General features: G+C 44.8%; 1 protein-coding gene across 4 annotated transcripts in view; it reads left to right on the top strand.

Annotated features, from left to right (window-relative positions):
- The first annotated feature begins 4,076 nt into the window (after positions 1-4,076).
- The window catches only part of CATSPERB (cation channel sperm associated auxiliary subunit beta), a 92,791-nt gene continuing 83,461 nt past the window's right edge, over positions 4,077-13,406 (top strand). For 2 of the 4 annotated variants that reach the window (XM_045016604.1, XM_045016605.1), the window contains exons 1-5: positions 4,077-4,189; positions 4,761-4,845; positions 6,447-6,544; positions 8,643-8,795; positions 11,719-11,779. In XM_045016604.1, coding sequence (XP_044872539.1) covers positions 4,761-4,845; positions 6,447-6,544; positions 8,643-8,795; positions 11,719-11,779 — 397 coding nt within the window. In that variant the 5' untranslated portion in view covers positions 4,077-4,189. The remainder of the gene's footprint in view (positions 4,190-4,760; positions 4,846-6,446; positions 6,545-8,642; positions 8,796-11,718; positions 11,780-13,406) is intronic. The other 2 variants (XM_045016606.1, XM_045016607.1) reach the window with 2 other exon arrangements.

Below are 13,406 nucleotides of genomic sequence, written 5' to 3' on the forward strand. Positions count from 1 at the left end.
TGACCACTGCTTACTACACCAGTCATAATTGTCTCACTGTTTCCTTGTATTCCTCCACATCTGTTTGTTATAACTACCTGTTGTTTCTCATCATATACTTTGGGGCAGGGACCAGCTTCTTTTTATATGTGTCTACAGAGTGCCTAGCACAATGAGTCCTTGATCCACGGCTGGGGCATCTAGGCCCTACCACAATACAGAGAGTAGTATTTCATTATTATTTGGACAATTGACCAGGACTTATTTACAAAACAAAGCGCTTCTCATATCTCTGATGATCATGTGCAACATTTTATTTTAAATGATGATTAAAATGCTTGTTTTCAAGACATGTTTCTTGCTGTAATGTCTGTGGATCGCCAGCTTTTATGTTGCTGAGAGAACGGTCTTTTGGTTTTTTTTTAGGCCTCAGCGCTTAATTTGACACATTACATTAGCCTGGACTTGCCCCCGTTTTATCTGCTGCCTTCTTTGGAGAGGAAGGCATTTAATTTTATTTTTTCAAGCCATTTTTGAGTTTTGCCTGGCTGACCAGCCCCTTCTGACATGTCCACATTCAATTCATGCAGCCTCCATGCCTAGAACCACCTTATTGGCTGGATCTTCCTCCTCCTCAAGGTCCTTCTTGAAACACACTTCTTTAATGAAGTTTTGAATAAACTATAGCCATAAGCATACAACAACCCCTTCCCTGTCTTCCCTGGTGTAATGCTCAAGATGTGTGCACTAACCTAGCCAAGCAGCAGCATAAATCTATTTTCTTCACCCTCCTTCACATTATTCTGTTTGTCTTCTCATGGTGTACCTGTTTTCTTAGTAGTACTATCTGTAATTATTTATTGTGGGAGTGCACAGATGCCTGAATCAGGATCCCATTATGCTAGGAACCCCACTCCTCCCCCCACCCCCACCCCACACACAAAAGATGGTTCCTGCTGGCAAAGGCTTATGATCTAGGAGAAAATTTGAGCGTTGCCCCATGTATGAGACTGTCTGGTGAAATGTTGGCCTTCTAAGGCGGAGGAAAAATAGTTGTGTTCTACTGCTACACAGTGGCTGCTGTGAAGAACAGCAGAGAAACTTAAGTCTTGTCTAAGCTACTTAGTATTGGAATTATGATAGGGACCGCCAGAGCTGAAATCCAAGACCTCTTGTGGTAGGAGGTGTTAGACTAAATAAAACAGTCCCAGCAGTGCAAGACAGAGCCTTATAGCTTCTTGTAATGGAGATTAAACTACACAAAAATTGGCCTCCTAGCTCTGGCTGTGGAATTCCAGTACAGGTGTGTGTCTTCAAGATTTGCTCAGGTTGTGGAAGCTGGTTTCTCTAATATGAATAGGTGAAATAGGCTAGCAACAATAAGTCTCTCTTGAGCCACAATATCTACAACTGGATTTATGTCTGAGAAGATGAGTCCCCAAAGAAATCTTTAATGATCATTCTGGAGGGAAAAGAGGTGTTTGATGTGTATCAGTCTTGGAGGGTCTGATACACAAAGTTCAGGTAATGCCAGAGTTGGGAGATGTTTGGAGTCAGTGTTCCAGTTTGGCTCATAGATGAGAGAGCAGGAGAAATTAAATTTGGACCTGGATCAGGATCAGAGTTTTTGGACCCATTATTCCATTTCAGGCCCATTTCTGATTTTGTTTTGAAGAATTCCTGTGCTTCCCTGAAAAAGAACACTCTTAAATTTAAGGGCATCCACTCTGCATTCAGAATTTTTCATTTAATTAACTATGGCATTATTTGTATTGCCCAAGGAATTTACAATCTAAAAACATAACTGTGTTATAGAAGTGGTTGGGAAGTTTTCAGCGAATCATTTTTATCAAAAAAATGCAAACCTGTCTGTTTTTGAAACAGGGTTGGTTTCAGAGAATCTCCCAACTTGAAGAAAAAGTATCAAAATTCTCTAAACCTTTTGCTTTGATGCTTCCTAAATGAAAAATCCCAGTTTTCCAATTCAAACTGATTTTGTTTTGAAATTAAATTAAGTAGACTGAAATTTTTTTTGGAAAAAATTAAAGGAAAAAAGAAAAATGTCCAAAATAGAAGCAAAATGTTTTGTAATTATCAAAACATTTACCCAATCTGAACTCTATTTTCAGTTTTCGATCATGAAGATTTTCAAGATTTTGACTTTCCAGATTTGGGATGGGAAAACTTTTTTTTAAAATTCTTGAAAATATTCACGAGACAGGATAACCAGAACAAAAAATTTCTGTCCAAAAGAGTTTACAATCTAAGCATGAGAGAAGAGTCATCTGTTTTGTTCTCTATTCCAAGGAGACAATTTGAGGGCCCACAAACTCAAAACTTAAAAGGAAATCCCATTGTCTAAAGTAGTTTTAATATAATGTGCTGGAGTAGCACAAAAGAAGTCAATGGTTGATGTACCAGAGTTTGTTGTAGAGTAAACTTTGGAAAAGATCTTACATAAATCAATTTACCTGGCTGTGTTGAGGTATACAAACCCCACACCGGGATGGAACCCAACCCTGCAGCTCATGCTCCAACTGGAGACAGGGTTGAAAAGGCAGAAACCCAACTCAGAAGGCTGGAGAGGAATACAGACCTACCCCACAGGCTCCCACCAAAAGGGGCTAGAGACACTTCCCTAAAGTACCAGGACTATATGCTGAGCCCAGCATAGGGGCTGACAATTTGGTTTCCTTTTTATTTTTCCTTATCTGGGACCAGGAGTGTAGGGAGCAGTGCTTGAATTAGAAAAGAGGATTTAAATCCTAATCAGAGAAGTCAGAGAGACAATAATGCTCTGCAGAGTACAGTACTACCTGAAAAGTAAGGCCTGAAGAATAAGAGCAATAAAAATGTCAAAGGTAACTAGAAAGTCAACCCAATTAATATTAATAACAAGGGGGAATGAACTGCAACCCAAAACAGGGGAAGAATGCATTAGCAACTTATTTGGATAAATTAGATGTATTCAAGTCTGCAGAGCCTGATGCCATTCCCTGCACCAGGTTACCCTTCCCTGTCAAGGGACTCATCATCCTTTGAAGTAGCTGCTGCAGCATGTGCAATTACTTATAAAGTCGATCGTGTCTTCCTTTTTTCCTGGCACTTGGGGCAGCAATAACACTGGAGCTAGCCCTGATCAGAGACATGTGCCGCATTCATTGATTTGAGTGCTCACGCTGATGTTGTGGTCTCTATTCTCCAGCCATACAAGAATAAAGATGGGCACCTTTACAGAAAGGTGGCATGTTTACAGGAAAAATATATAATGTGAGAGACTTTGTGTTTGCATTACACTTTTAATGATTCCCATTTGATAAGAGGTGTAAGAAATCACCCTATGAACTCAGTAACTTTCATGAGCAGATCAGGAAATCCCATACGTCATATCAAGTTATTTAAAACTTATCCAGTCTCTTTCAATCCCCCTTCTTGTGTGGGCTGGGGAGGAGGATGATTTAATATTGATTCACTCCTTTCTTAGTGATCCCAATCTAACTGTGTAATTGTCCTTCCTCTCCAGTGAGGAATTTTGCTTTCTTTAATTCAAGAGTCTCTTGGAGCAGAGTAAGGGGTTTTGAGCAGGCAGAGAGAACAGAGTATCAGTTGAGAGAGCCATCGTGTGGATCCAAGAGCAGAATTTTCTCTTAAGTTTTTAGCTCTCTTTGTCATGCAGTGTGTCTGTTTTAATTCTAAAAGGAAAGAAACAGCTCCTGGCCTGGTGCAGGAGCAGCCTGTGTTACAGGATAAGAACCAATGTGTAGATTAGCCTGTGCTCCCTGTTAACTCAGTAATAAAGACATTAATTAAGAAAAGCCTGTTGTCAATTATGTGAAAGGGGTGAACATAATGGCCCCATGCCAGTCAGGGATCTGCACTACCGTTCTCACTGGAGGGACTTCTGAGAGCCCTATGACTGCTGCTCATGGAAGCATGGCGCAGAAGGGCTGCTGTTCATCTATCTGAGGGGACAGTTGGAAAGGCCAACTGCCATCCTTCAGAATCCTGAAGCTAGTCCCGGGTTAAGGAACTGCTGATTGGCTGTTGCGGAAGATAGGCATGACAGCACAGCCATGCAGATGGGGAAGCAATGGTAAAGAGACCAGTGTGGGGTTGGAGGAAGAGAAGACTGGGTCTATTTTGCTCGCTGTTTTAGAGCTGCACTCAGAGGAAATGAAGTGTCTTGAATACACAAAAAAACAAGACTAAAGTGAGCCAAATGGGGACAGCATAAAAAAGAAAAGATTAAGACACAGAAGGGACTTATCAAGAGTTGGGAAATCCTGATAGTTAAATGCTGTATATTTTATATAACACCTTCTATCCCAGGGTCTCAAAGTGGTTTATAAATATTAGTTCTCACAATGCCCCTGAGAATTCCCACTCTACAGCTGGGAAAACTGAGGCACAGAGAGGCAAAGTGATTTGCCCAAGGTCGCACAGCTAGTCAGTGGCAAAAGTTAAACATAGACCCTAACTACTAGTTAGCACAGTCTGTTCTGCAGCATTCTCTCTACAAGAGAGAATTGCATTGTGGGGCATTGCAGGATTGGTAGTGTAATCCAAATTATAAGGAAAAGTATGGCACAGAGAAGTCAAGTGAGTTGCTCAAGGTCAGGCAAAAAGCCAGTGGTAGAGAAGGGAGTAGAAGCCAAGAGTCTTGCAAGTCTCCAGCATAATTTTTTGTGAAAAGGCCTCAGTTTCTATAGAACTGATAAGATTCCCATGATATATTGTTAAGATTATAAAATGAGGGTGGTTGTTTTGTTTTGTTTAAACAGATGGACTCACTGGTTTTATATATTGCAGTTGGAGCAATTTTAAAGATGCCTAATCTATCTTCAGGAATCACTTATAATGTGGAAGGCAAGTTGTGATATAGCTCTGTCAGGGGGCTTTCAGATATGTTAACTTACTGGTAATCAGTGTAGGAGGTGAATAGTTACGGACTCACATTCAGAGATGTAAAGTGGTAATATTGAAACTATCAGTACCATAGTGCTTCGTAAGTCATCATGGGCCTGTCTTGTATCACGTGGCAAGGTACCATAGCATTTTTATGCACATTGGGCCAAACCATTCGTTTGTTCAAACTCATTTGATCTCTTCCCCATGCGGATTACTACAGCATTTGAGTGCCTTACAAAGATTCTATAATACCAGTAGTCATCACTCACACTGGATGCCCAGATACTGACATAGGTGAGATGCTTTCTTCCACCTTCAGCTTGCTAGAAGACTGTGCATATTCCTTTAAGATGAATCCATGCATTTGTCACATCCAATCTAATTAATATAACATTGCTCCTAGAGTTGAAGGTGGAAGTAATACAGAACCTCCAGCTTGTACAGAATGAAGCAGCCTGTCTTTTCAGTAAAAGAAGCCATTGAGATCACATGACAGATTTCTGCATTCCCCTCTCCCTCCCAATTTGTTTTCAATGCCAACTTCTAGGTTTTAGCATTGTTCTACAAAGCCATCAATGGATCACAACCCAGCTTCATTACAAAATACCTAGCTACCCACAACACCCTGAGAAAACTGTATTCTGGTGGAAGCTGACAGATAATGCCCAGAACAATGGCTAGTGAGAGATTCCAAATAATGCCTGCTTGATTGGGTTGTGAGTATTTCGTGGTTGTTTATTATGATAGGAAAGCTTTTGCAAAAAGATGCATCTGGTCGTATCCTTTCAAAGCAGTCAGACTTTGGCTCAGTCCAGTAGCCGCTGGTATTAAATATGAAATCAGTGCCCTTGGACCAGGGACGGCTCTAGGGATTTTGCCGCCCCAAGCACGGCAGGCAGGCTGCCTTCGGCGGCTTGCCTGCGGAGGGTCCTGCATCACACTTTGGGAAAGATATGAACATCTTGGAGAAAGTCCAGAGGAGAGCAACAAAACATGATTTATGAGGAAAGACTGAAAAAACTGGGTTTGTTTAGCCAGGAGAAGAGAGGAATGAGGGGAGACGTGATAACAATTTTCAAGTATGTGAGAGGTTGTTATAAAGAGGTGGGTGAGAAATTGTTCTCCTTAACCACTGAGGACAGGACAAGTAATAGGTTTAAATTGCACCAAAGATTAGAAGTTAGGAATAACTTCCTAACTGTCAGGGTAGTTAACCTCTCGAACACATTACCTTGGGAAGTTGTGGAATCTCCATCAGAGGTTTTTAAGAACGGGTTGGACAAACAACTGTCAGGGCTGATCTATGTTTACTTGGTCCTGCCTCAGCCTATCTGGACTAGATGACATATGAAGGTCCCTTCCAGTCCTACATTTCTATGATTCTATGGTCAGATCCTGATAGATGAGTGTAATTTTTTCAAATGTGCTTGCTAATTTTCCTTATACCTAATACAAGTTAGTACATTACCTTTTTTCCTTTCCAAAATTAATATTTAGCTTTAACAGACATTTCTACAAAGGATATTTCAATGATAAAACTATATTTTTGTCTCCCTCAGTGAAGGAGAATTCAAGTTTCTCTTGCTATACTGAACCATTAGATGATGCAAGCCCAAAGCCCAAGGTCATTAAATTGTACCTTGGTTCACAAAATTTGGTAAGTTCCCAAGAGAAGCTTTATATTTGTAATTGTTCAATGCATATAGACAAAAAGTACAGCACTGTGCTTAACTGTTCTATTATAATTTGAGGACTGTGAATTAATTCTTCTTAGGAGTTGAAGGTATTACCATATGTGTAAACCTGTCATGCATAATAAGGACTTCATTAAAAGTGAAATAATTCGCATTAGATTGACTGAATGATGACCTCAAAGTAACAAATTAGATTTGAGAGTTGACCTATGGCATTGAAGAGTGCAATGATCTGGTATCATTCAAAAAGGTAATTTTCCCTAGATTTGCAATGGATTACTGCTTTTACCTAACATCTCAGTGACCAAATAATCTGGATATTTCTTCATCAGCTTACTTTTACTAATGGATATATATAACAATAGACTGGAATTATCCCAGGAGAACTATTCCTTCCAATGAAGAATGGATATATGAAGAATATCCAGATTATTCAGTCACTGCGTGTGTGTGTGTGTATATATATGTATATGCATGAAAAAGCAAGCTTTGGTCACTGTGATGGGGTGGAACTCACCACTGCGGCACCTCCTACTGGCTGTCTGGGGAACTAGTTCTGCATCCTCTTCTGGTGGTGTCTCACCCACTGTCACCTCTGCTCTTGGACCCATGTCACTCCCAGGACCGTGGTGTCCTCTTCATAACACTGCCCTCCAGCTGCACCACACTCTGGGTTCTCCCTTTCTGGGGGACCTGCAATCTCCATCTAGCCACTTCCCTCAGTGGGAACTGCAGTTCATTGTCACAGGGACACTTCCCATGTAGCTCCAGCACCCTCTTCTGCCCTTGCCTCAGCCTCCAGGCCCTAGCTGCCAGCCAGGAGTTTTCTATAGCTCCCTTGTCTGCAGCTCTTCTTATATAGGCCTGCTGAGCCATGATTGGCTACTCCTCTCAGCCCCTTTCTAATTGGCTGCCTCCAGTGCAGCCTCCCTAGGGCTGCTTTTAACCCCTTTTCTGCCAGTGAGGGGCAGCTGCCCCATTACAGTCACCAATGTGACACTAAAAATGGCACATTGGTTTACTGCACATACACAGTAGCTCTTTTTAAAATATATTTGGAGTCATATGCACTTGTATTTCATAGGCAAATCAGGGCCACCCAGAGGATTCAGGGGGCCTGGGGCAAAGCAATTTCGGGGGCGTCTTCCGTTAAAAAAAAAAATTGCAATATTATAGAACACTATATTCTCGTGGGGTCCCCTGCGGGGCCTGGGGTAAATTGCCCTACTCCTCCACCACCACCACCCCCGGGGCGGCCCTGAGGCAAATATGCATTTTCTACTATTTCAGCTGCAAAGGCTACTTAACTGCAGAACTGCATTTTGTTCTGTCTCATGCATCAATGGCAAGCTTTCCAGATTTCAAAATCTTACAGCCAGATCTTGATCTTAAACTGAAGCATGTACTTTATAGGTGTGTAATTGTGCACCTGCAGTCATTTGCAATTGTAGTTTTTGCACACTATCGCTTTGATCATTTGCCTGCACATTTGGATGACCCTGTTTGTTCAGACTTGTTTGCACAAATTTGTTTTCCTTTTACAGTTAGTGCATAAAAATCATAGCTTCAGTGTGTAAAACTTACATATAGAAGTGATGGTGCATGTGAAGTTGCTTTCACACAGATAGACAGAGGCCACATTTTGAAAATTAAAGTTGTAATAACATAGGGTTTTGTGTTTAATTAATTACATTGTAATTACCTCTACTGACAGAATCCGAACTCTTCAACTGACCCTGTTCTGTTAACTATTAATGAAGATTCTCCTTCAGCTCAAGTGGTAGGGGACTGTCCTTCTGGAACTAGAGGATCTTATTCATATGCCCACGGCTGACTTGAAGTTCAGCATGGCTGTAATGTGCATTGTAGTGATAACTGTGAAGCCCTAGCTTTGGTCATGGATATGTTATAATATGTTTATTTGCAGGGCAAATTGATATGTGCAATCAAATCCCACTAATTAATCCACCTAAATTGGCCTATTGAGTGGTTGATCATTTTGGTAACTGAAGCAAAAGGTGTTCCCCTGCTAAAAGTTTGTGGGTTTTTTCCTCCTCAAAGAAAATCAGCTGTCATTTATATAATGTAAATGAGGAGGATACTTTGGAGAACAGAAAAAAGCTGCTTCTGCTATATACCTCATCAGGGCTTGCTCCCACCATTCAGATCTTCAACAGTACCTATTCTGGGATCTTCTACTTCAGAATGAAGCTGGTAACATTTTGTTCTTTTTCAATGCATGTTTGATAAACAGTAATTTGGCAAGCACTGGACAGTGTAAAAAAGCAATTTTAGCCAGTTCCTCTCACGTAACCCTTTTTCCTTCCTACCAGGCTGTTGGATTACCTTTGCATTTCTGTCAGAAGTAGATACAAATACAGAAGAACTACACTTAAATAAGGTTGAGTCCAGTGTAACCCCTTCATTCCTGAGACTTTTTTATAGTTCAGCAAAGAAGCGGGGAGAAACGGTAGTAGCAGCTGAGCGGTCAGGTCGGGAGTGGTGGCTTGGGCTATTTCTGAGCTATGAGGTGCGGAATTTGGAGAAGTAAGAAATGGAGTGTGAGAGGTAGGTGGAGAGAAGTGGCCCCAAATAGGGAGGCATGGGCAGAGGAACAGGAGGCAAAGCAGCATTCAGGAGAACCTAGGAGAGCTAGCTACAGGCCAGCAAGTCAAAAGACTAGCAAGCTGCAAACCAATTGAGAAAGAAATGCACTGGGTTGGGATCTGGATGGAATGCCAGAGCCTTATCTGCACAGAGAAAGGAAGTGCTGCAACCTTTCAATGTTTCAAGCTATTCTGAATGCACTATTTTAGTGGCAGGTAGGAATTAAAGCATTAAGCCCAGAAGAAACAGAAATTCAGGTTCCAGATGCCACCCTTCTTCCCCACACTTTGTTCAGGCTTTGCAGGCATTTCAGAATAGTGGCTTACAACGCAGAGTAAATATGACACAATCTTATTTCTTCCATTTTGGGACATCAGTTGATGAGAATGTCTGACATTTCAGCAGTGTTGAATCAGATCTGAATGCTAGTCCTGCTCTGGCTACCTATTCAAGCCATCCCCAGAGCTTTAAATGAGGCCTTATCCAGTGATGAGCTGCCAAAATATTAACAACCGGTTCCCTCCTCCTCACCCCACGAGGGTGACCCCCCCACCCCCCGGGACTCCTGCCCTGCCCCCCAGGACCCCTGCCATATCCACCCCCTTCCCTGTCCCTTAACTCAGGGGTCCCCAACCCCCGGTCCGCGGCTCGGTACCGGTCCGCGGCCTCTTAGAAACCGGGCCGCGAACCGACCCAGTGGAGCTTCCGCAGGCGTGCCTGCGGGAGGTCCAGCTGAGCCGCGGGACGAGCGCTCCCTCCGCAGTCGTGCCTGCGGGAGGTCCGCTGCTCCCGGGGCTCAGCTGGAGCTTCCGCAGGCACGCCTGCGGAAGTTCCACTGGAGCCGGTGGACCTCCCGCAGGCACGACTGCGGAGGGAGCGCTCGTCCCGCGGCTCAGCTGGACCTCCCGCAGGCACGCCTGCGGAGGGTCCAGCAAACGAAACCGGTCCCTGGACCCAAAAAGGTTGGGGACCCCTGCCTTAACTGCCCCCTGCCACCCCTCCAACCCCTCCTCTTATTCCTGATAGCCCCCCGGGACCCCCGCCCCATCCTACCACCCCTTCTCTCTTTCCCGACTGCCCCTGGAACCCCTGCCCCTGACTGCCTCCCACCGCCCCATCCAACCCCTGGTCCTTCCTGACTGCCCCCCCAGGACCCTTGCCCCCATTCAATTCCCCTGTTCCCTGCCCTCTGACCACCCCCAGTCCTGACCCCAATCCACCCCCCGCCCTCTATCCAACACCCTCTCCCTGCTCCCTGTCCCCCTTACCCTGCTGCTTGGAGATGGAAGCCGTGCCACCCAGAGTCGGGGCTGGGAGCCACGGGCGCTGGCTGCAGTCGGGGTCAAGGTCGGCATCTGGGTCCGGCCCGGAGCCTCACCGCCCGGCCGGAGTCGGGGTCCGGCCCGGAGCCGCGCCGCCCAGCCGACCAGAGTCAGAGCCAGGGGCCGGCGCGGAGCCGCGCTGCCCAGAGTCAGGGCCGGGGTCAGGGTCAGAGCCACGCCGCCCGCCCGGCCAGAGTCGGGGCCGGGGTCTGGCCCGGAGCCGCGCCGCCCGCCCAGCCGGGGTCCGGGTCGGCGTCGGGGTCCGGCCCGGAGCCTCCCGCCCGGACCCGCCCTGCCCGGCCGGGGTCAGAGCCGGGGCCGGCCCGGAGCCGCGCCACCCAGAGTCGGGGCCGGGGGCTGGCCCGGAGCTGCGCTGCCCGCTCGGCCAGAGTCGGGCCGGGGTTGAGGTCGGGGTCAGAGCCGGGGCCGGCCCAGAGCTGTGCTGCCTGGCCGGGGACGCGCTGCACCTAGAGCCCTCCTTGTGCCCCCCCCCCCAGCTTACCTGCAGGAAGCTGCTGCTTCCTTCTCAGCCCTCCCAGGCTTTCCGCGCTAACAGCTGATTGGCAGGAAGCCTGGAGGGAGAGCCTTCAGAGGAGGAGGCAAAGCTGGAGCCAGGTGAGCTGGGACTGGGGGCAGGGCAGGGAGCTGCTGGAACCTTTGTTAAATTTAAAAGCCCTTTACAACTGGTTCTAAAAGGGTTTCTAAATTTAACAACCGGCTGCAGCTCACCACTGGCCTTATCTACACACACAAGTTGTACCACTATACTGTAACCCCAGAGGGTGACTGCAGCTCGAGCTGACGTACCTGAGCTAGTTTTAATCTTGCTAACTTGGGTACTGGAGCAGGGAAGCCATAGCAGCACATGCTTCAGCATGGGCTTTACAAGCCCATCTGGAACCTGGGTAATTACTCGTGGGGCCAAGCGCACTCTGCCATGGCTTTACGGTAAGGAATGGAATCATGCTTATTCTTTTCAATGAGTTTTATCCATCATCCACATATAAAGTGTGGATTGTAATGAATAAGTACCATAAAAGAGAGAATCTGACAGAAGCTTGTGTGATGGCAGTGCTTCCATTTCATCGCAGATGATTTAACCCAAAGTTTTGACACCCTTTGAAAATAATGAGAAAAAGGAAAAAATAAAATGTGTGACTTAGAATCACAGAGAAATAAAATATTTAACTGATTTTTTTTAATGAAAGGAAGAAAATCAGTCTACCTGGACTATTGATATCCCCAGAAGAAATATTACATATAATACAGGTAAAAACTATCTTTTTAGTTACATACATATCACTATCACCATGTTCTCCCTCAACTTCAACTGAAGTTTTACTCTTCTTAATTTTATCCCATTACTACTAGGCTTACCTGCTCTTTGCCTTGGGGGTGGGAGCTAGCACTGGGGCCAGAGACTGGGACAGCAGCGCACGACGCCGGCAGGAGGGGGACATGACACTGAGCCAGGGTCGGGAGGGGTGGGCGGAACATGAGCCCTAGTGGGCTCCCACACACCCTATGGGCTCACCCCACAGCCTGTGCACTCCAGGTGCCTGCTGAGCAGGAAAGGGAGTGGGGGGAGGCAGACTCCCTGAGCCCTCCTGCCCCCCTACCCAGGGCACTGGATTCCTTCTGTGGTCCCTCCCTTTCATGCTAACTATCCCTCCTGCCCCCCCCCCTCCAGGGCATGGAATCCATCCTGTGCCCCCCCCCGTCCTTCCTGTCCCCCTCCCATCATCCTCCCATCATTGCCCGCCCACCCAAAATCCAGGGCCCACCCAGTTTTTCTGTCCTAGCTATGCTGCTGCTTTGTACCACCCTATGTTAGTCCTTTTCATTCTTGGCCCCCCTCATATACTTGTAGATCATGTCCCCATATAGTAATCTCTGCCCCATTCTGTAAATAGTTAACCTTGTTAATCTTCCCTTACAAATCTAGTAATTTTTGTTTTCTTTACCTTCATTTAATTTGTTAATATCTTTTTGATATTGAGTTATGCAATTCTGAATGAATTTCAGTGACAGCTGAAGGTGCTCATCACTTAACAAATCAGACCAGAGTTATAGGCACCTATTTTTGAATAACCTTTGCCAATGACTATCTTCTCCTTGGTTGAGATTTCATGACTTCGTAGACAAAATTATAGTGGCATATTGCACTGGAAACTCCTGTTTGTTTTCCACTATCACCTCTGTTTCTTATAGAGTTACGGCTTTCCATATTCATTCCCTGCCTTGTGTATCTGTTTTTCATATTGTTTTTCCTCCTCTGTATTGGTTTTCACTTTCCCAATTTGAATCTTTTTGTTATGTTCTGTCCTCCTTTCTAACATATCTAGAAATATTTCTCTGCTGTTCACAGTTCCTCCTAATGTAATATAATCTGTTAATTTCATTATTTGGTTTACTCCCACTTCCACTTATTTAAAGATGTTAAATAAACCCATGTCAGACTAGATAGACCCACAGCTATATTAGCAGTTGCCTAGTTGGTGGTCCTTCAGCTCTTTTTCACTCTGTGTGGCAGTGTTCGTATCCAAGACAATGCAGATAAATACTTTGACTAGGAGTCAGTGACACACTGTATCTTTATCTTTTTAAAAATCCAAATATACTGCATCTTATATATTCTCTGTATTGTGTCACCTTGCTACATGAAATGTTGAGAAAAGAAGCCACATAATGAATAGTCTTTGAGCCAGATCCTGATGCACTTTATTCAGTTTATTTAAGAGACCTTCCCATTGACTTCAATAAGTGTTTTTGCTGAATAAGGCTTCAGAATTCATAGAAACAAGGATAATCATAGAATATCAGGGTTGGAAGGGACCTCAGGAAGTTATTCAGTCCAAGCCCCTGCTCAAAGGGGATCAAATCCGAGACAGATTTT

This window comes from Mauremys mutica, chromosome 4 (assembly GCF_020497125.1).
Source record: "Mauremys mutica isolate MM-2020 ecotype Southern chromosome 4, ASM2049712v1, whole genome shotgun sequence".
Taxonomy (NCBI): Eukaryota; Metazoa; Chordata; order Testudines; family Geoemydidae; genus Mauremys; species Mauremys mutica.